At 56.5% G+C, this 21244-nt stretch overlaps 10 protein-coding genes across 10 annotated transcripts; 4 read left to right on the plus strand and 6 right to left on the minus strand.

Moving 5' to 3' along the window:
* The first annotated feature begins 332 nt into the window (after positions 1-332).
* On the plus strand, positions 333-4149 carry F5144DRAFT_229543 (uncharacterized protein). The gene has a single exon (XM_066783210.1). The coding sequence runs from the start codon at positions 560-562 to the stop codon at positions 3911-3913; it is 3354 nt and encodes a 1117-aa protein (XP_066642845.1). The 5' UTR covers positions 333-559; the 3' UTR covers positions 3914-4149.
* A 446-nt stretch (positions 4150-4595) lies between these two features.
* F5144DRAFT_229558 (uncharacterized protein) lies at positions 4596-6234 on the minus strand. Its single transcript, XM_066783211.1, has 2 exons — positions 5740-6234; positions 4596-5683 (listed from the first exon to the last, which is right to left on the minus strand). Exons 1-2 carry the CDS (start codon positions 6156-6158, stop codon positions 4657-4659), a joined length of 1446 nt encoding a protein of 481 aa, XP_066642846.1. The 5' UTR covers positions 6159-6234; the 3' UTR covers positions 4596-4656.
* Positions 6235-6873: 639 nt separating this feature from the next.
* Positions 6874-8493, minus strand: F5144DRAFT_490731 (phosphoribosyltransferase-like protein; the record flags this gene model as incomplete). The annotated part of the gene is made up of 2 exons (XM_066785815.1): positions 6874-8144; positions 8235-8493. The coding sequence occupies 2 exons, from the start codon at positions 8491-8493 to the stop codon at positions 6874-6876; spliced, it is 1530 nt and encodes a 509-aa protein (XP_066642847.1).
* A 386-nt stretch (positions 8494-8879) lies between these two features.
* On the plus strand, positions 8880-10080 carry F5144DRAFT_592658 (Metallo-dependent phosphatase-like protein; the record flags this gene model as incomplete). Its single annotated transcript, XM_066790384.1, has 2 exons — positions 8880-8884; positions 9156-10080. The coding sequence occupies 2 exons, from the start codon at positions 8880-8882 to the stop codon at positions 10078-10080; spliced, it is 930 nt and encodes a 309-aa protein (XP_066642848.1).
* An 82-nt stretch (positions 10081-10162) lies between these two features.
* Positions 10163-11374, minus strand: F5144DRAFT_592659 (uncharacterized protein; the record flags this gene model as incomplete). Its single annotated transcript, XM_066790385.1, has 3 exons — positions 10163-10616; positions 11239-11303; positions 11363-11374. 3 exons carry the CDS (start codon positions 11372-11374, stop codon positions 10163-10165), a joined length of 531 nt encoding a protein of 176 aa, XP_066642849.1.
* A 318-nt stretch (positions 11375-11692) lies between these two features.
* Positions 11693-14308, plus strand: F5144DRAFT_491177 (XPG domain containing-domain-containing protein; the record flags this gene model as incomplete). Its single annotated transcript, XM_066785843.1, has 2 exons — positions 11693-12099; positions 12652-14308. The coding sequence occupies 2 exons, from the start codon at positions 11693-11695 to the stop codon at positions 14306-14308; spliced, it is 2064 nt and encodes a 687-aa protein (XP_066642850.1).
* A 326-nt stretch (positions 14309-14634) lies between these two features.
* On the minus strand, positions 14635-17037 carry F5144DRAFT_511499 (uncharacterized protein). Its single transcript, XM_066786554.1, has 2 exons — positions 15942-17037; positions 14635-15892 (listed from the first exon to the last, which is right to left on the minus strand). Exons 1-2 carry the CDS (start codon positions 16645-16647, stop codon positions 14787-14789), a joined length of 1812 nt encoding a protein of 603 aa, XP_066642851.1. The 5' UTR covers positions 16648-17037; the 3' UTR covers positions 14635-14786.
* A 470-nt stretch (positions 17038-17507) lies between these two features.
* Positions 17508-19090, minus strand: F5144DRAFT_229611 (uncharacterized protein). Its single transcript, XM_066783212.1, has 2 exons — positions 18249-19090; positions 17508-18172 (listed from the first exon to the last, which is right to left on the minus strand). Exons 1-2 carry the CDS (start codon positions 18605-18607, stop codon positions 17575-17577), a joined length of 957 nt encoding a protein of 318 aa, XP_066642852.1. The 5' UTR covers positions 18608-19090; the 3' UTR covers positions 17508-17574.
* A 281-nt stretch (positions 19091-19371) lies between these two features.
* Positions 19372-20619, plus strand: F5144DRAFT_571997 (armadillo-type protein). The gene is made up of 2 exons (XM_066788859.1): positions 19372-19827; positions 19916-20619. Exons 1-2 carry the CDS (start codon positions 19643-19645, stop codon positions 20427-20429), a joined length of 699 nt encoding a protein of 232 aa, XP_066642853.1. The 5' UTR covers positions 19372-19642; the 3' UTR covers positions 20430-20619.
* Positions 20551-21025, minus strand: F5144DRAFT_489133 (uncharacterized protein; the record flags this gene model as incomplete). The annotated part of the gene is made up of 2 exons (XM_066785708.1): positions 20551-20855; positions 20911-21025. 2 exons carry the CDS (start codon positions 21023-21025, stop codon positions 20551-20553), a joined length of 420 nt encoding a protein of 139 aa, XP_066642854.1.
* Positions 21026-21244: the final 219 nt, after the last annotated feature.

Consider the following 21244-nt stretch of genomic DNA (forward strand, 5'->3'; position numbering starts at 1 on the left):
TCACCCAAGGCAAAAACTCCACCAAGAGCAGCAGCCTGCAGCAAACCATCCCATCGCCGTTTCTTAGCAAACACTGGAAATCACCATTGGTGTCCTTTCATTTAGAACAAGAATTTGCTGCAACTACCCGGTGCTCAATTTCCCCATTCCAAAATCCCAAAAACTTGCGCAGGTGGATGTCACCGAGCATTCCTCGCGCTCACTCTATTGTTCTCCGACTTGGTTCTGGTTTCCCTTCCCAGTTCCGTTCCAATCTTTCGAGCAGAGAGTTACGTCGCAGCACCGGGGTATATACCTCATCAACCTGTTTCATAACTAACGAGAGAACGATTAAACAACAATTTCAAGCAGTGGTGGTCGTGTTTCAGAGAGTGCTATTCTAAGTTGCGCCGCTTGTTGGCATCTCAGCTGGTTGCAGAGAAGGCTGGGCTCGTCTTGTTTGGCCGTATAAATTTCGGCACCGCTCGTTCCATCCTCGAGACGACAGGAAAGCACAACCGACAGAAGAAACACAGGAGTACATAGGCTCTATTTCCTAATCGACAAAGTTAGCGCTACGATGGCAGCCCATAGCCAGGCCAGCACAGGTCCCCTTGAGGACCGACTGCGCAACCTCATACTCAACCACTCTGATAAAGCCATGGAGCAACCGATACAGCAGCCAATTCATCAATCTCCACACCAACATCCTGTTACGCAACATGTGTCCCAGCTAGGACAGGATTCACTGCCAGGTCCGCCCTCGCCAAGCAACACAAGCGGCCCGGCTTCATCAAAACCTTCTCGGAAGCGGCCGAACCAAGCGCAGCGTCGCCAAATGTCGGCCCAACTCTCTATTCCGGTTGACACACGGCCTCATTTTCCGCGCGCAGATGGCCACCAGGAACACCATCGTGGGAGGGGCGGTTACCGCGGGGCCCGGCAACCGCACTCTGCCACTTTCCGCCCACCAAACCAAGACAATGCGATCTCGAGCGCTCCTCCGACCGGTACACCGCAGCAATTCCGGTCCCGCCATCAACCTTCTCTTTCCTACCATGGCCCCATGTCGACACCTAACCAGCTTGGCTGGCCACAGTCTCCCATGCACCACACAGACCCGAGGCTGCAGTACCCAATGCAAAACATGCGGCCCATGCCACCACCTATGGCTCCCTTCGATGCTTCAACACCGACGCATCGGGCACAACACAGTTCCGATTTCAACCATGGGAGGCAGTTCTACCCCAAGCCGGACGAGTTGGTGGCACAGGCTGAGCTGCTCGAGGGCCTCTGCAACACTATCGTTGCCGATGCCGAGATAGAGACAGCTGAGATTATGGAGAAGGAGACATTTCGTCTGATGATTGAGAAAGTTGCCAGAGCCACTGTAGCCGAACATGAGAGGGACCACAACGGTTTCGGCGACTTCCCTCCCGAAAGCGTGCAACTCAAATGCTTCGGTAGTCTCGCATCCGGCTTTGCCACGAAGGCCTCCGACATGGACCTTGGCATCCTATCGCCGCTGTCACGTGTACAACCCGACGCCCCCGGCTCCATGATACCCAGACTCATCGAAAAGGCCTTCCTTGACATTGGGCTTGGTGCCAGGCTACTCACCCAGACTCGCGTCCCAATCATCAAGGTCTGCGAGAAGCCTCCTGAGGATCTTCGCCTGGCGTTGTTGGCGGAGCGGGCAAAATGGGAAAGAGGCGGGACTGAAGACGGCGATGAAGTGGAAGCGCACGACAGCCCCGATCTACCCAAGGCCGAAATTGCCCCAGTCGCCCTGGAAGCCCAACACGAGGATGAGACAATTCCACCAGAGAAACGGCTGCAGGGGCTAAAGCAGGGCGAGACAACCAGCTTGTCTAACTATTATATCTCCGCTAAGCGCCTGCTCCGGAAGCTCGGCGGCCACGACATGACCCATTCGAACGCCACAGATTTCAAGATCGACCGTGTCAAAATCCTGAACCAAGTTTGTTTAGCGTTTGTTGACGGACTAGCTGACAAGGCGCTGCGCGACCGGTTGTTAAGTTACCACTCCCTCAACCGGTACGACCTGGTCTCCCATGGCAATAATCCCCGTACCCTACTAGGGTTGTTTACCCAGATCGAAGGGGAGCATATGGCCTTGCTTTGGGACTCCCGGCCCTTCCAGGAAAAGGACCAGTCCCGCGAGGCTGCTGCGGAGAGCGTGGTGAGAACTTGGAGGGCCGTTCAAGAGAAGCCCGACTTCGGCCGGGATCCGCTCGGCTTTCAAAAGGAGCTGCATTTTGCCGCCGAACAGCTGAAGAAGGTAGCTTCCATTCAGGTCTTGCTTCTTTCTCAGGCCCACGGCGAGTCTGCGGCAAGCTACTGCGCCAGAGCCCTGCGGTTGTTCAATGAGCTAGGCGGGCACGACTCGCGCCAAAGGGCCGATACCATTCTGCCAACACTTATTCAACATTACATCGGAGGTATCTTGAGCCAAGAAATTCGGGAACAGGTTCAAGAGTTTCAGCAAGCCCATGGCGTTAATAATTTGCGGGCCATCGGTCGCAGACATAAGTGTCTACAGCTCGCCCACGAGTACGAAGTCTGCCTCACAAAGGGGCTGTACACAGACGAAGCCGCAGCCAACGTCCAACGTTATGCTGAACTGTTGCGGGCCCCGATAACGCAGCCATCTGCCGGCTATTCTCATGGCATGATACCCCTTACGCCAGATTTGGCGTCTCTTCTCTCCGAGATCCGCCTACTCGGCGATCCATCACGGGCAGTGCCAAACCAACCGCGAGACCGATACAGCAGCGCCCTTGAGTTCCCCAAATCCGGCGTCGGCGTGCAGTGCGACATCAACTTTTCCGCACACCTCGGGGTGCAAAACACCCTCCTTCTACGCTGCTACTCGCACTGCGACCCCCGCGTACGGCCGCTCATCCTTTTCGTCAAACACTGGGCGAAGGTCCGCCGAATCAACTCGGCCTACCGAGGCACTCTCGGCAGCTACGGCTACGTCCTCATGATGCTACACTACCTCGTCAACGTCGCCCAGCCGTTTGTCTGCCCCAACCTACAACAACTCGCCCGGCCTCCCGACCCGAACCTCACCCCCCAACAAATCGAAGAGGTCATTTGCTGCAAGGGCCGGAACGTGCAGTTCTGGCGCGACGAGGCCGAGATCACGTGTCTGGCGCGCGACAACGTGCTCACACAAAACCGGGAGTCGGTCGGCGAGCTCCTGCGCGGCTTCTTCGAGTACTACGCTAAGGGCGGCTCACCCATGGCCTCCTTGCCCTGCCGCACCTTCGACTGGGGCCGCCAGGTGCTCAGTCTCCGCACACACGGCGGGCTGCTGCGGAAAGAGGACAAGGGCTGGACGGGCGCCAAAACAGTCCTCGAAGTCCAAAACGCCCCCGCCGCGCCTCCCCCCCATCTCAACAACACAGCGGCAACTCCTACACCCACCCCTACCCCCGACACAGCTCCCAACTCCGCACCCACCCCTCCCCCGACAGGCGGGGACGAACCCTCACCACCAACAACACAAACACAACCCCAAAACGGCGCCCCCAACACGCCCGCCCAAGTCAAGGAGATCCGCAACCGCTACCTGTTCGCCATCGAAGACCCCTTCGAGCTGGACCACAACGTCGCGCGCACCGTCACACACGTCGGCATTGTCAACATCCGGGACGAGTTTAGGCGTGCGTGGCGGATTATTAAGGGGGCGGGGCGCGGGGGGCAGGCGAATTTTGGTGGTTCTGGTGGTGGTGGTTCTGGTGGTGGTGGTGGTGGTGGGTGGAGGCAGGAGGAGTTGTTGGAGGATGTGGGGAGGGCGGAGGAGGCGAGGGAGAGGGAGGCGTTTGCGAAGTTGTTGGAGGAGATTCATGGGGTGGGGGTTCAGGAGGAGGGTGGTGGAGGTGGCAATGGTGGTGGTGGGGAGTAATTGATGGATGGAAGAGGGGTGGATGGGGTGGTGTACGATTGCTTATATGTGCGGGTTTCAAAAGGATCTTGCTGGTGGATATGGTCTCGTGTGGTTCGGTTGCCTTTTGTAGGGGGGTGTATATTGCGGTTAGGGGGTCACCGGCGTGAGGTTTAGGGTTGTTGGACATGGCGGTGTCCCCTGTTTGCAGATGGGAGTCAATGAAGGGTTGATTTGTTTGCTGTTTACCGATGGTGTTATGGTGCGTGTGAGCTATCGTCTTCCTAACTGATACATGCTGAACTGAGAGTCGTTTTCACCTCCTTTTGTTTCCCGCCCTTTTCACTCTCCCAGCCTATTTCGACTGGCTGTTTTTCCATAATTGTCAAAACGCGAGAGTATGCTAAACACAAAGCGATGATTCAATGCCTATCATCTACGCCATGTACCGAAGACGATTACGCTGTACCATGCCCACGGAACGAACCCCTTTCATACCGTGAAAACGAACACTCCCTTCCCAACCCCGCCACACCAACCACCCACTCCATCCCTGCCACCCCCTAACTTACACAAATACTCCTCACTCCTCAGTCCCCACCCCATCACACCATCTCCTCCCCCTCCCCCCGTCATCTTATCACACTCACCCACTTCACCTCCCTCGAACCTCCTCCCCTCACTCCTCCCCCCCCCCCAACCTGCCCACCACGCACCCCTCCCTCAGCAGCCGCGTATAGGTCTGTCTGTCTCCCTCATAACCCCTAACCCCCCCCACCATCCCTTCGACGCTCCGCGCGAGGGCTTCGGCTTCGACTGCGACGGCGGCGCTCGGGGGGTAGGGGACGGCATGGTGGTGATATACCGGGGGCGGGGCTACGGGCGGCGGTGGTGGGGCTGGCGTAGTAGCTGAGTTGATCGGGCGTGCTGAAGAAGTTGGATGTAGGGATGGTGATGTTGGAGTTGGTGCGTTGATTGGGCGGGATGTAGGCGTTGCGTGTGGTGGTGGTGGGGTTGGGGTAGGAGCTGAGTTGATAGGGCGTGGGGTATGGGTTGGGCATGGCGGTGGTGGTGGGATTGGCGTTGCTCGGTTGATCGGGCGTGGGGTATGGGTTGGGCATGGCGGTGGTGGTGGGATTGGCGTTGCTCGGTTGCTCGGGCGGGTCGCATGGGTTGAGTATAGCGGGGATGGTGAGGGCGTAGCTAGTTCGACCGGGCGTGCTATGGGTGTTGGGTGTGGTGGTGGTAGTGTTGGTGTTGGTGGATCGATCAGGTGTGATGTGGGTGTTGGGTGTGGTGGTGGTAGTGTTGGTGTCGGTAAGTGGATCGGGCGTGGTGTAGAGGTTGGGTGTGGTGAGTACTGGTGGCGGTGGTAGGGGAAGAGTGCTTTGCCTTGGGATAAGATGGGAGGGGCCAGCTGGTCCAGCCGATTGAGAGGGGAGAGGGGGTTGTGGTTGCATGCGGAGGAGGTCGGCACACAAGCGCCGGACGAGGGTGATCTTCCATTTAAACCTAGACTGCATCTCGCAGGGTCCTTGGCGGGTGTGTTCGACAAACTCTCTGCGTGTCGGAAAATAGGCCCGGCACTGACAGCAAATGACGGGGCAGTTGTGTTCGTGCCTGTCTTGGACGGTAATCAAACTGGTGATATTCCTACAGGACTGGCATCGGTTGGAGTAGGGGCTGAAAGGTCGGTCGGTTGGGCAGAAGGTGAGGTACTTGGGCGGGTTTTTGCGAGGGGAATCATCCCACTTGACTCGGATTAAACCGTGCTGGGTTATCAAGTGCTCCCTGGTGGCTCCATCAGTACACACCATATATCGCCATGCTGACCAAGAGAAACTCACAAGAAATTCGAGTACCCATGCGGTCTCGCGCCACACGAGGCAAAGAAGCAATAATGTCTGTCCTCAGGCTCGGGGGCTGTTTCCATGGTCCTGAGGAGTGGTATATCATCACCTTTTATCCATAGCGGCGCCTGCTGATGCTCTTGCTCATTCGCGTCTGGTGTTCCGCTTTGTCCTTGAGTATGCTCGGCGTGTGGCTCGTCATGTGGCAAGGCATCATCGTTACTTCCCACCTCTTTTTCATCTGGAGGAGATGAGGAGGCGGGGGGTGGACTCTCCACAACGGCTTTGTCGATATGTTTCTTAGATGGCTGCATTGTGTAAGTCTGTGTGTAAGTTGGGGCGTCGATGACAGTATAAGGGAAACATAACGACGAGGGAGGAAGAGAAGAAGAAAGAGGGTCGCGCGATAGATGCATATGTAGTTGAGTCGGACGCGCCTGCGGGTTACATGCCGAGAAGTACAGCAACTAACATGCAGAGGTTTCATTGGAACGAGGGCAAGTGCATCCGGAGTAGGGTAAAACAGCGTTTATTTGACCTGCTGTTTGCTTCCCCTCTCAGATAAAAGTAGGGTTTTGAGATACGGCTCTGACTACTACTCGCTCATAGCGTACCAGTTTATCATGACACGATACACATAGATAGACATGTACCGAGGAGTTCTCTTGCCCCTTGCCCACCAACCTTGCGGAAGTGACTCCAAATAGAGTCGGGCAAAGGGCCTTCTGTCTCGGATGGTCCCGAAGGACAAATAATCTACCAACGTTCCGTTAAGAGACATGCCCTGGGTTAGGCAATGCTCCTGCTGTCGTAAGTGACAGCATCGTTGGGGTGATATAACGTTTGCAAGGATGGAGTCCGTTGCGGATGTTTGGAAAAGGGATTCACTGGCGAATAGGCCACTCACCCTGACTGAAATCGTCAATTGGGTCTATTCATGCTTCCTTGTGCAATGTCAAAAAGGAAGGAAGAAAAAAAAGAGCGCCGCCAACCGATACCGCCCAACGCCAACGCTTGTAGCCGGACGCCGCCGGATTTACCGAGGAACAGAAAATGCCTCCGTCTGGCAACCGAGAGCCAGGCAAAACACTGGGGAAAAAACAATGAGAGAGAACCTGCCGAGGTATGATCTTAATCCATGAGATGTTGGAACAGGGGCGACATTGACTCGCCGTAATGGTTCCGCCGAATCGCCTCGGCCAAGAGGAACGACAGGTCGAGAACCACTAGCTTGCTCGCATTGCGCGCCTTGTCCTCGGGGATAGGATAGCTGTTGGTCACGACGATTGTGTCGATGCAGTCGCAAGCCTGCATCTGCTCCAGGCAGTCTCCTCCAAAGACGCCATGCGTGGCGATACAGTAGACCTTGCTGGCACGGCCGCGCTTAACCACCGTCTCTGCAGCTGCGATCCACGATCCTGGCTTGTCGATCATGTCATCGACGATGAAGACTGACCGGCCCTTGACATCGCCCACTAGCGTTATCGTGCGTTCGACTTTGGGATCCTTCAGGATGTCGTCCTCTTCATCCGAACTCGCTCCCACGTCCCCAGAACCGCCGAGGGCGTGAGGCTGGGGCGCAAAGAAGGAGGACGCATGCGACAAAGTCATCGGGTCATCGTCCGGCACGTTTGTATCGGCCACCGAGGTCGCCGGTGAGGGGAAATCGTCAGGGACGATGTGGCCCTGCACCAGCCGGCCGTGCGTCACTTCATGGGCTCGCTGATCGTTGTATTCCAGTCCGTCTGCCTCTGAGTCCGCCTCCTCGTCTAGCTCATCAATGACGGACGACTGCGACAGCGTGGTCTGTGAGCGTCTTGGGGGCGACTTGCGGTGGGCCGAATTCCGCAAATGCGTGCCATTAGCACGCATCCGCGGCGATCCTTGACCATCCGCCGCGGTGCGGGAATCTTGGGATTGTCCCCCGTCGGTAGCGGAGGTGCCATTCTCAGGCTCTGACGAGTAGTTGGTACGCACCTGACTGCTGATGGGGTCGAGCGCCGGCTGCCGCTCGATCCCGTCCAGCGGGTACGAGATCATGCTGGCCGCCATGCTCGGGCCCGGGCCTCTCTTCTTGTCCGTCGTCACCATGCCAAAGTTGAGCTTGAGGGCGTCGGCCAGCGAGGTAACCCTTTTGGTGCCGCCCGCGTTCTTGGACACCACCACCGCCTCCTGCCACCTCGGTACGTTGCGACGGATCCAGCGAGCGATCAGAGGCTCCGCGTGCAGATTGTCGACCGGGCACTTGAAGAAGCCTTGCATCTGAGACGCGTGGAGATCGACCGTGACGACGTGCTTGACGCCGGCAACCCCGAGAAGGTTGGCCAGCATTCTTGCCGTTATAGCGCCTCTATGCGACTTCTTCTTGGATTGGCGGCTGTACGGGAAGTACGGCAGCACAGCTGAAGCAAATCCCGGTCAACCTTTTGAACCCATCGTCGAGAACAGTCTGCAAATTGCGGATTGTGCATTGCGGCATTGACGCGACGTACCGGTGATCTTGTTTGCAGAGCCGCCCTTGCAGGCAGAGATCATGATGAGCAGCTCCATGATGGTGTCATTGATCTTGGGGCTGCCCGACTGGACGACAAACACGTCCTTTTCCCGAACACTAGTGAGGATGCGGACGCTTGTTTCGCCATTGGAGAATTGCGTGAGCTCGGCGTCAGCCCGCGCCATCCCCAGGTTGTGACATATTTTGTCTGTGATATCAGGGCAGGAACTGCCCGCGAAGATCAAAGTGCCGCGCATGTCGGGGGGTTGGTGCTCAGAAGAGGTTGCGAGAGAAGATTGGGAATTTTTTTTTCGGTTGCCCGAGAAAAAGCGGTTGACCAGCGAGTGGGCCAGCTAGAATTTCAATTCAACAAGACCCGCAATTGGTGGGGTGTTGCCGGTTGGAGTGTTGCCGGATCTGAGCCGAGTGAAGGGGAAGAGCGAGATTGGAATGGTGATAGGTAGAAATGGCAAACGAGATTTTGAGGATAAGGAATGGATGGATGTATTATCGAAAGTTCTGAAAGAGCGGTAAATAAAAGTGAATGATGGATGGATAGAGGTTCCGACCCCGGGGAGGCTCATCCACGCTCGGCTGGCAGGTGCTGGGCGCATTTGATAAGCGGAGGGCTAACCTTGGTTCCATGCCGTGGCAAAAAGGGCATTGAATGGAAGGGGTTAGGGTTTTGGTCTCCTAGGGTCCACCGGTATTGGTACTGAATCCAAGTCCCCAACGGTGGTAATAACATACCAGATTACCTTACATTATCTCGTTGCCTAAATTAGGATGCGATACACTACCACAAACCAACCAACCCACCCATCATCAGACCTCGATAACCATGTAACAAAACCATCTCCAAGCTATATTTTTAAATTCTGAAGGCTTCCGCAGCCGGGTCTAAAGACATTGCCATGAGTCTCTTTGGGAAGCAACACAACGGCCTAGACGCTCTCCTACATCGACCACGACCAGGTCTTTGGCAGCAGTTCCTCGAACACCCTTGCATCTTCCTTGCTCGTCAGCTTTACACCTGGCGACAAGCTGTTCCCGCCCAGCCACTTGTCGACCCGGTATCAGTAGTTTGCGTCTCCGACACGCACAACACCCAACCAGTCCTCCCCGACGGCGACGTCCTCATCCATGCCGGCGACCTCACGCAGTCGGGGTCGCTGCGAGAACTCCAAGCCACGCTAGACTGGCTACGTGCCCAGTCCCACCCTATCAAGATCGTCGTTGCCGGCAACCACGATCTGCTGCTAGACGCGGGCTGTGACGGCCAAAGAGGCACCGCGAACGAGAACGCGGTCGCCGAGCGCGGCCCCATCGACTGGGGCGATCTCATCTACTTGGAGAACGCCGAGACCACCGTGACCTGCGCCAACGGCCGCCAGCTGCGCGTCTATGGCAGCCCTCGCTCGCCCCGTCACGGTAACTGGGCGTTCCAGTACGCGCGCGCTGAGGATGTCTGGGCAGGGAGTGTTCCGCAAGGCATCGACGTGCTGGTGACGCATGGCCCGCCGCGGGCGCATCTCGATCTGCTACGACTCGGTTGTGAGCATCTCTTGCGAGAATTGTGGCGGGTCCGCCCAAAGCTGCACGTCTTCGGGCATGTCCACGAGGGCGCGGGCACCGAATGGCTACAGTTCGATGAGCTGCAAGGCGCGTATGAGCGGACTGTGGTCGCCGGCGGTGGGGTCTGGAATCTGCTGCGGACGGTTAAGGCGTTTGTGTATTCGCTTTTCCGCCCGCCTGCGGAGGCAAGGTCTTTGCTGGTCAACCCGGCGATTGTTGGTGGCTTACGAGACAACGAGAGACGTCGGCCGATCAAGGTGGTCATATAATAACTAATGGTACTAATTACAATTGCAGAACAGTTGTTTCAATTCGGCCTCCTGCAGTGGTGACCCAAGGGGTTTCTATTGCTTATACGAACAATATGTGGGGTTCCTCCGCGATGATGTTCATCTTCAAAAACCGCTTGCCCCTAGCATCATCCTTCGGTGTGTTGTTGGATTGATCTGGTATGACCAAAGGCTGGGGCAACGGTGGAACCTTGGCTACCCAACTCGGTTCTTCCTCAAGTACTATCTTACGCCTCCTCAATGCATCCTCTGCCGCGTTGCCAGCAACAATTGCTGGACTACCTCTTGGTAACCCGCGCTCAATCAAGCGGTTGAAGGCCGTCATCAAATAGTATGGCAGCACGGCAACGATGGCATACCGCTCTGGGTCGGGGTCCTGGGGGTCGGGAATCGCCGAGACGGCCCACGATGGTTGGTTGAAGAAATATTCGATCTCTGTTCGCAGGCCGATGATGTAGCCGACAACCAGGTACTCGTACATGCGGTATAAGGAGGCCGTGGGCGTGGCACCTTGGCTCTGAGCTGTCTGCCCCATGCGCTCGTTGCGGTGGGCCAACAGCCATGCCACATCGGGAGGCCTTTGGAGAGGCTGCCTGAGCTTTGCGTCCACATCTTTTTGCTGCCGGAAGCGCTCCGGGATGAAGCGAGAGAAACCGGGCATTGTGTGTGGGGGAGGGGGGGTTGCGGGCGCGATGTCGCTAGAGCCGAGACGATTGTTTGGTGGTTTGCGAGACCAACAAAATGCCTGAAAGCGCGGTCCACGTCGTAAAGTATGTTAGATCGCATTTCGAGCTACCTGGCTGTGCCACCGTCAGAATCTAAGGCCTCCACTTCGCCAGCCTCTCCATCCAACAGGAATCCGAGTTTCCACTTGTCTTAGTCTCTAACTCCGGCCTGTGTTCCTATGAAGGCCATCCGTATCCACTCGATATAACAATCCTCGGTCCCTGTTTCTCTACAAGGCTCTAGTGCGGGCGTCCAACAGGATTTCCGAGCTATGTCCTGTGTTTGAGCTTTGCCTCGTGCCCCACCAGAGGCTCTAACATCCACGCTGTGGATGCCATAATGGGCATCCTCCTGGCCGTGGGAACAAGGACGAGCCGTCGAAAGGCCGAATATACGGCCATCGTCGTGTACTAAAGGCGCAGGTGGTCGGATTTGTATAAGATGCCTGTTGTCGCACAGGGAAATTCCGCCGATACCTACCATAGATCCCTTATAGCAAGTAATCCACCGACAAACTCCTTCTCACACACTACACCACGCAAGACATCTCTTTACACTCACCCAAGCCTTTGCCAAGATGGGTCAGTCCTGGTCTCAGTTTCAGCAGCGCAAAAATGCCAAAGCCCTGCTCGAACTCGCACCGACGGCGACTCCAGGCCGTAGCGCCCCCCTCCCCAACCTCGACCGTCCCACGCTCGAGTCGGCTCTGACGAACGTCGGCGACTATCTCGCCAGGAAGAAGAAGGCGGTAACGGTGATCGCCGTGGGCGGCGCGGTCAACACCATCTTCCTCAAGAGCCGGACGTCGACGCACGACGTTGACTTCTACAACAACCGGCTGACGGTGGCCGAGTTCGGCTACCTCATGAGCGCGGCCAAGGACGCCGTCGGGCGCGATCCCCAGCTCAACGAGGGGTGGTTCAACAACCACACCGTCTTCTTCATCCCGCAGGCGCAGCGCGACGCCCTCACGGACCAGGCCTTTGCCCAGAACGAGATCATCTTCCAGCACGGCGGCCTGCGCGTACTGGCGGCGCCGTGGAAGTACGCCTTCTGCTGCAAGATCGACCGCCTCGCCGGCGGCGGTGTCGTTGCCGCGCAGAGCTACGATCTCTCGGACGCCGTGCATTACCTGGCCCGGTACTTGGCTAAGCAGAAGGTGACATCAGTGCCGCTGGCGACGGTGAAGCAGTGGTTCACGGGGTATTCGCTGGGGTGGACTGCCGGCAATGACGAGGTGATTAAGCGCCTCAATGCGGCTTACAAGGCTAAGTTCGGAGTGGAAAAAGTCATTACTTAGATGGTGCGTGGACGGGGGAGGCTAGACTTCATTTTGTACGTCGAGTTTGTAGTAGTTATCTGTAGGCTGTTGGAAGTTTGTGGAGTTGTGGAGTAAAGACGGAGGAGGATTGGATTACTTGCTTGAATGAAACAAGTACGAAATATTGCCGAAAGTGTAATATTACACATTTGGGCGTATCATTCCTGTATATGTGAAACTTGCTGTGCCCCAAATTGGCCCAAATTTCACAAGCGCATCAAGGGCATCTCACCTCACCGAAACATACAGAACACGGCGACTTTTTTGTTGCCCCGCCACAATGGGGATTCCTCAACTCCGGCGACAGTTAGAACCCTATGCCGAGAGGGCCGTTATCGCAGCAGGGGCTGTCGTTCTGGATGGCCCAGCACTCGCATACCATGTCCTCAACCTTTGCTCGAGGATAACCCCCAAATCCAATCCCTTTGAGCAGCCCTCTTATGAGTTGCTCGGGACAACTGCGATAGCATGGCTGGATAGAATACAGAAATGCGGCCTTTCAGTGTAAAGTCGGGCTCCTGGAGCACATGCTATGACCCCGGACTAACAGCCCCTCCTAGTTCGGCCATCTACTTCGACAGTTATCTGCCGAGCTCAAAAAGACCCGAGCGGATACAGCGCCTCATCAAAATGACTCGGGGGTTGATCAGGTACCAAGTAGGATTACAAGCAGGAGTACCGAGAGCCATCAGCCCCCATCGCATCGGTGAAGCCAATGTGGATTTGTTTCCTGATACCTGGCCCTCGGACAAGAAAGCCAGCTTGAGACCCCCAGTCCCGCCCTTTCTCGTTCCCGCCGTCATTGACGCGCTGAGAAACTCACCAAAATTCGGGCCCTTAATCAACTTGGTTCCTGGAGAGGCAGATGGCTTTTGCGCTCAGCATGTCCGGGAACATGGCGGAATGGTTCTGACATCTGATTCCGACCTGTTGGCGTATGGACTGGGTGAAGCCGGTGGCGTCATCTTTCTTACAGACATCGATGCCAATACAGAAAACCAGACGCTCAGTGCCCCCCAGTACCGCCTTGCGGATCTCTGTAGACGGCTGTCCCTCAAATCGGATACCGGCATCCAGAACCTCGCCTTCGAGATAAACAGAGATCCTCACCTGACGCTAGAACAGGCAGTTGAGAGAACAAAAAGGGGCGAGGCAGCTTCGGCGTCCGAAGAGGAATATTCCAAGTTTATTAGCGAATACCTCTCGCCAGAGGTGGCGTTGACGCCCGAAACAAAGCAAGCGTCGGCCCTTGACCCACGGGTTTCCGAAATCGTCCTCCGATCACTCCAAACTTCAGGCATTGTAACATTAGTCTCAAAGGATGACCCGTCATCTCAGGATCCCCAAGATTCCAGACTGGAAATGTATTTGCCTTTTCTCCTCGATTACCCGTCCCGGACAAGCGCATGGGAAGCAAGCAAGCCTGTAAGGCAATTGGCGTACGCAGTCTTGTTGTCCGACCGAGAGAGCGACAACATACCGACAGTATTCGAGATGAGAAGGCTGCAGACTATATCCTCAGGCTTGGAGGTTGAGGTCCCAGCGCCCACTGAGATTGACAGCCTGGGTACTTCCCTGCTAGCCCTCGTTTCCAAAATTGAGGCTGGCGTGGGCAAACCTGAACTTGTATGGGTAATGCTGGCCATTTACCAGGACATTGTCATGACCATGGACCGTGAAGGATATCCTCTCAGTCTCGAGTTGCTTCGTCAAGACGCGAGGGGGAAACTGGACCCATGCTCATGGGACTTTATCCACCTCCTGGCGCAGATCCAAGCCACCTACTACTCATTAAGGATGCTTCACCAGATCCTCGAGTTCTCAAAACACCGCGCAGGGGCCACAACGACAATTTTTTCAGAGCTCTCGCAACTTCTGTCGCGGCTTCCGCCATTGACTGACTTCCCCTCGCTGAGGACTTTCGAGGAGACCGTGTCGTCGGTGAGGGAGGAAGAGTGCCTCTCTTGTCTAGAGACTCTCTGTGCAGATCTCGAGGATGCCATTCCACTCATCAAGTCTGTCCGGCAACCACAAAACAGCAAGAATTCGAAGAAAAGGAAAAACATAGCGTCGGATGAGGGTGGTAGCAAGCCCCGTCTGAGCAACCCCCGTTCGAACAACCCATTTGACCTCCTGGCGGGGGCGGGGGCGGGGGACTAGAGAACAGCATTGGCTCGTCTCTGGACGGCTTTTAGTAGCATGATAGGGACCAAGGAGACGAATACCGCGCCATCTCCCCTCCTATAACATGTTTTCTTCCACCATTCCACTTGGTTTCTGTTGTGTCGACAGCCCCTGATTAGCAATAACAATCGGGTTAGGGTTAGTTATAGCATATCCCCGTTGTCCCAAACCACAAAGTAGCTTAGATGGATAGAAGGACAAAGGATCCTATGGGAGGGAGGTTATGCCCGAATGAGAGAAGAAAACTTTCATTCATTTCTGCTTTGCGTTTAATCAGACACCGGATAAGCGGGAAAGGGAAATGGTGGTTTGAACTTTGTTAAAAGCTTCTGATCTAACGAATAATACTCCGTAAAAAACACGCTTTCCTAACCCTGCAAAATATTGATACAGAGACGACGCCAGCCAGCCGCACAGTACAGCGAATACACCTAGACGTACAGACAACCCCCCTTTAAACCTCCTCCCTCAAATCCCCCACCCACCCCAACACCTCCCTCTTCTCATCGATAACCCTCCCATACTCCAATAACAACCTCAGCACATAAACCGACATATCCTCCTTCCTCAGCACCTTGCTCGCCCATTCCCTCCCCGCCTCCGCAATCCCCTCTCCCACCCTATCCCTCTTCTTCCCCGCCCCCCCTTCCCCCCCACCCCCTAGAAAATACCCCAAAATCCCCCACCAATCCCCAAACCGCCCATCCATCGGCACAAAATGCTTCCACGCCACCAACCGCGCATCATGCCACTCCCGCCACAGCGTGGCCTTCACGGGGACGCTCGTCGACCGCAAAAACCCCAGATACCGCCCGCTGAAGGAGTTGCCGTCGATGTCCGGTAGGTACTTGTGCTCGAACTGCTTGGCCATGGGCACGCCGGCGGCCGGGGTGAAGTAGGCGGCGGTGTAGTCGCAGGAGGGCGAGAAGCCCTTGTTGGAGCAGGCCATTTCGGTCAGCGCGATGTCGGTGGTGCGCGCAATCCAGCCGGGGAGGTCGGTTTGTGCGGCGGGCGGGAGCGGGTAGCGCTTGTCTGGGAGGACGAAGTTGGGTGGGGGGGTGCTGGGTGCCGCTTCGGCATGGGCGAGGAGTGTGGGGCTGTTCATGGCGGCGAAGCGGTGGCGCTGGAAGGCGCGCCAGTTGGTGGCGGTGTTGCGGCCGCCCGTGGCGACGCCGCGCCAGATGGCCGAGGACTGTTTAGAGGTCCATGGCGTGGCGGCGGCTTCGGCGCCGAAGAAGCGCTTTTCTTCGCTCCAGTAGATGGCTGCGGGGAGGAGGATGTCGTTGTTGCGGGAGAGCTTGGAGCCGCCGAAGACGGGGATCAGTGATTTGGTGGCTGCGACACTGATAGGCTCGACGAAGATGCCTTCGAGCGCTTGAAGATCTGGTTGGTGGCAAAAGTCGGTGCTCAGGGTGTAGTTGGCGACGTAGCCGTTTTTCATGTGTTCGAGGCTAAAGGGGCTAGCCATAGAAGGCGGTTTATCGAAGTCAGTAATAACCTCAGCGAGGCGGGCTGGGCTATCAGGCGGGCACCCGCGACGTGCGATAAGCCAGTAGTGTTCTGTCTGGTTAGTATATTACTCTGAAAAGAGTGGTTAAGGTAAACGTACTGTCCCTCTCCCACTGCGCGGGAAGCATATCGCTCTGGTCCTCCTGAGGCGCTTCCACGGTTCGTGTGCTGAACCTAGAGACTACACTCTCAACAGCGACGATGCGCCTCGTCTCAGCCGCCTTCTTCATATATACATCTATATCCTCCCATGGTACCACCATACGTGGCTCGTCCATGGGGTTTACAGCAAGATCCATATCCGGCAGCAGGTGTTCGACAGTCTGGATCAACCCAAGCCAGATCTGGGTCCAAAACCAGTCGCTGCCAGTCGACGCCTTGCCATCGCGAATCTGGATACGCATATCAAAGTCGCGGGCATCCTTGCGGATCTTGGCGGGCCGGACGCCCCAGAAGGGTTCTAGATCCTGGTAGATCTGGTCCCAGAAATCCTCGACGATGATAGCTCCCCGTTCCGTGGCGAACTCGTACCATTTGTCGAACCCTGGCGGGGGGTGCCGGCCTCGTCGCTTTCGGTAGGCGGCGGCGGCGGCTGCCAGTGTCTTTGTCGACTTGGAGAGTTTGGCCTCGAACTCTTTCTCGGCGGTTCGGATGAGAGGATCGATGGGGTGTGGTGTTGTGCCAGCCAAGGGCCCGACCCAAGATGCTATTGTGTCTGATTTTGGGAGGATGTAGAAGGTCAGCGTCAACAAGAGCGCCCCCAAAACATAGCGACGAAACGTTGTGCGCCGGCGGGGGATCCCCATCTTGCAAGAGTGTTGTGGCCGAGGGGCGGGAAGCGATTTCGCAAAATGCCCAAGGCAGTCAACTTGCGGCGCATGCCAAAGGGATCATGCCAGTTGCCGTAGGAATCGGAGGTAGTTATAAATTAAAGAGCCATGGGAACGGTAATGGAAAAATGAGCGTGGAGCGAGGCAAGCCCACGCAAAGCACAAAGCGACAAAGAGTTGGGGAGTCGCGAGGATGGTGGAGGCGCCCAGAGAAGCAGGGGTATGCACCACATTAAAACCAGAACAGAACCAACCGACATAAGAAACTGGGGAACCTGCGGGCAAGGGTGTTGCTCAGGGCCCAGGCCTGTAACAAGGAACCAGCCGATAGGGTCTCAACGAGCCGCGCGGGAAGCGCCACAGAACCATTGGCCCGGCAGGCGCTGATCATCGCGCAGTAACGACCAGCATACCTGACAGCGACCACCCCCAATCTTCATTTAACTTGTCTCCCGCAGCGTGCCAGTACAACACATGTGTGTTGGCCGCCCCGGTTTTGTCGCCGAATCGCTCAGATGCACCCACCACAACAGCACCATTTTATCTTTTGAGAGTGGTCACCCAACTGTCTGTTGTCAAATTTAGACAGGTCGGTGGGTGTATGTTGTCGGAGCAGATGATGCTGTTTCAGGGCGATCTATCGCGACTTGACGGATCACCAACGTCGCCAGATTTGCTCACTTGGTTTTGTATTTTGGTTGTGAGTCAGACCTGTGTGTCTAGATTATTTTGTCATTTACGAACATTCCCACTACCAAAAGTAAAGTAAGCAATTTGGCCGCCCTCTTGTCAGAACTTCCCGCTATGCACCGACATCCATTTACACTAGTACACCATCACATTACGACCGTGTCCAACCGACCCAGCCCCCTTTGCAAACAACCCCAGTTTACATTATCTGCTCTACCACCTCGTTCCGGGCAATTCAACCGGCGCCGTAGCGGGGTACCCGTGGCCGATTTCGTACACCGGATGGCCTCCATCGAACACCCCCGGCGGAGGCTTGTAACCCCCTTGCGCTGGCACGACAGCAGCGCCACCTGTTGTTGCTTCTCCTGTTGTTGCTGTTGTTGCCGCTGTCGCAGCAGATGTGGCGCGACTGCGGCGGATGAGGAAAACGACCACGACGCATATGCAGATGAGCGCGACGCAGCCGATTGAGGCGCCGACTATCATCGCGGTATCAGTGCTGGTGCTGGTGCTGGTGTTGGTGTCGGCGCTGTTGGTGTTGTTGCTGTCGTTGTTTGCTGAGTCTGTGGAGGCTGCGGCGGTTTCGGAGGGGGAGGTGTCCGTGGTGGTGATCTGGGAGGTTTGTTGTGGTGTGGGTAGTGGCGTGGCTGCTGTGCTGGACGAGGTTGAGGGTGTTGCAGTGGTGGTGAAGGCCTTATACAGTTGCGTTCTGTCCGGCCTGTCGCCACAGGCTAGGTAAGTGACTGCGTCAGGGGAGTCACTGGAAAGGGTCAGGAGGTCGGTCGAGCAGTAGCGGGCTTTGGTTCCAGCGCTGTAGCGTGTTAGTTCGTGCTCAATCTCGAGTATCTTGCGTGGGTAGAGGCATAGGCGTGCTGTGGAATACCTACCAGGTCCATGTTTTCAAGGCAGGATTTCCAGACCCGCACCCTGTGGAACAGGAGAAGTTATCAAAACAGACTCCGGCCATGTCACACTGTTTGGGGTTGTTCGAGCCGCAGAATCCCCAGGCGCTGTTCACGACATCAACGCGAATGTCGAAGCCGCTCTCGGCGGTCCGCCTGCGGGAGGCATCTCCTTCACGGAAGATGACCGAGAAAGTGGTAAAGACGGTAGATCCCTGCCGCTTGTCGAGTGCCAGTGTTGTTCCGCCATCAGATGGCGGCCGTTGCCGACCCAGCAGAACCGACGCTGTCACCTCTTCAACGATGCCGAGGAGAAGCAAGAGAAGAAGGGGGAACAGAACCATTGGACCACGACAAGGGGTTAACTATCGCAAGAAGAAAGGCCTGTGACGAGCAGGAAGCGTAGATCAAAGACGAAAGAATGAGGATTGCCGAGAGGGAAAAGGACATAGGTCATCGGCCCTGCTAACTAAATATACAAACAATCCGTTATCCATGATGTCCCAGCGCTTTCACCTCCCCATGCTCGAAGCGCAGCAACGGTATCTCGCTTGTGGCCTTGCCTTGCCTGCTGCACCGTGCGCTTCTTCGACCAAAAACACCGACCAGTCTAAAAACGACGGTGTTCCCCCTCATAATATGACGAGTGAGAGCAACCTGGCTGAGTGTGGGTTTGGTTCTGCCCGGGGAAAACAAGGCTGGGGCGAATCGCGAGTGCGCGCTTTCACAATTTAACCCCTAGCGTGTCGCAAGATCACCAACAAGCCATGGACGCTCCCTTGTCGGCGGCTATTTTTTTGCCGCTTCACGCCGTTCTAGGTGGGACCCAAGCCCCCCCCCCTTATCGTTATCAGCCAAGAGTGCCCCTCCAAAATTTCCAACAGCCCCGCGCTCCCCAGCGTGTCTCCGTCGGACGACTGTCGGCTCCTGAGTCGTCCCACATTCCACATTCTCTAGAAAAAAGGCACAAGCCTCGCAGCATCACAACTCTCACCACCAAACAAGCAACCAACCAACCTCACCAACCCCCAATTCAACACAAACCATCCCCCCAATCAACGATGACCGCCCCAACGACAACATCCCCCTCCTCGGAGGCCACCACCCTCAACACAATCACCGCCCTGCGCCAATCGCTCGTCACCGAAACGACCCCGCTCCCCGTCCGTTTCCGCGCGCTCTTCTCGCTCAAGCACGTCGCGGCCACTCACCCCGCCACCTCAGCCGAATCACTGGCCGCCATCGACGCGATCGCGGCGGGGTTCGCGTCGCCGTCGGCGCTGCTGAAGCACGAGCTGGCGTACTGCCTGGGCCAGACGGCGAACGGGGCGGCGATCCCGTACCTGACGGCGGTGCTGGAGGACACGGCCGAGGACACCATGTGCCGGCACGAGGCGGCCGAGGCGCTGGGGGCGTTGGGGGATGTGCCGAGTTTGGCGGTGCTGAAGAGGTTCCGGGACCGGGAGGGGGAGGAGGTGGTGGTCACGGAGACGTGCGAGCTGGCGGTGGAGAGGATCGAGTGGGAGAATGGGGAGGGGAGGAAGGCGGAGAAGCTGAGGGCTAGGTATGTGCACGCATGTGTTTCGGGTGGTGGTTGTTGTGTTGGGTTAGTCGGGGAAAGTAGATTGCTAACTATTGCTGTTATTATCTAGTGATTTCTCCTCGGTCGATCCCGCGCCGCCTACGGCTCAGGGCCAGGAGGAGCAGACAGTGGAGGAGCTGGGCAACGCCCTGATGGATACAAGCCTGCCGCTCTTCAAGAGATACCGCGCCATGTTCGCCCTGCGCGACTTGGCGTCGCCGCCCGACCTTCCCACCGCTGTTCCCGCCGTTCTGGCCCTGGCAAAGGGGCTCGCCGATTCTTCCGCTCTATTCCGCCACGAAATCGCCTTTGTCTTTGGTCAACTAGCGCACCCAGCGTCCATCCCTGCGCTTACCGAGGCCCTGAGCAACACCAAGGAGGCGAGCATGGTACGACACGAGGCCGCTGAGGCGCTCGGCAGCCTTGGAGATGAAGAGGGCGTCGAGGAGACCCTAAAGAAGTTCCTGCACGATCCAGAGGCGGTCGTTCGCGAGAGCGTAATCGTGGCCCTGGATATGGCCGAGTACGAGAAGAGCAACGAGACCGAGTACGCGTTGATTCCGGAGGCGCAAGGGACTGCTTAAGCGGGTTGTATTTTGGCGTTGGGGTCTCAAAAGGTATAATACCATTCAGGTAGCACGGGAGCTCGGTATAGATCGCTGGGATCTGATTTCAGAAATCGTTGTCGTTATATGGCCATGGGCCTCAGTTGTTCATAGCCCATCTGGATCCCACGTTAGCAAAGATCCATAGACGCAATCCCAGTATTCCGCACCTTTCGCCGCAATCGCAATTGTAAATGATAGTTGAGCCTTCATCAGCACTCCTCTGTTGCACTTCGGAGTACCGTATCCCAGTCTTGCCGCATTTCGGGCACTCGGTATTGGGATCGATGCGCTCGGTTTGCACTTTGTGCCTTTCGACGGTCTGAACAATTGAAAGTTTTTGTCGGAGTGCCGAGGGGAAATCAGAGGATTTCGTCCTCGTGGTTACTGTCTTCCAGGGGTGATCTGCGAAAGTTAGCAATTCTCCTCGGTGGTTCTTCAATTCACCCCCCATACTAACCTCTATTTTCTGCTCCGCAGCAGTCGCAATGAAGAATGTTCTTCTCGCTGCCCATGGACGCGGGCAGCAGATTGCCACAGTCAGTACAAAAGATCAGGGAGCCAATTGCGGCCATTTTGTCGTTATGTTAAGCTGTGAGAGTCCTGCTTGGAGAAGTTTGTTGTTGAGTGCACCAAAACAGATCAAACTTGGAATTCTTCGGCGCATTGGACCTGAGAGCGCGCCTGCCAGAAAATTTAGCGGGGCCTGCCATCCCCAGAGAGCGAAGCACGGGCCATGAGTACCCCAAAAACCCGGCAGGCTCATTGGGCCGAAAAAGGATTGGCTGCTTGGC

Source organism: Chaetomium tenue, assembly GCF_020726465.1.
Source record: "Chaetomium tenue strain MPI-SDFR-AT-0079 chromosome Unknown F5144scaffold_4, whole genome shotgun sequence".
Lineage (NCBI taxonomy): Eukaryota > Fungi > Ascomycota > Sordariomycetes > Sordariales > Chaetomiaceae > Chaetomium > Chaetomium tenue.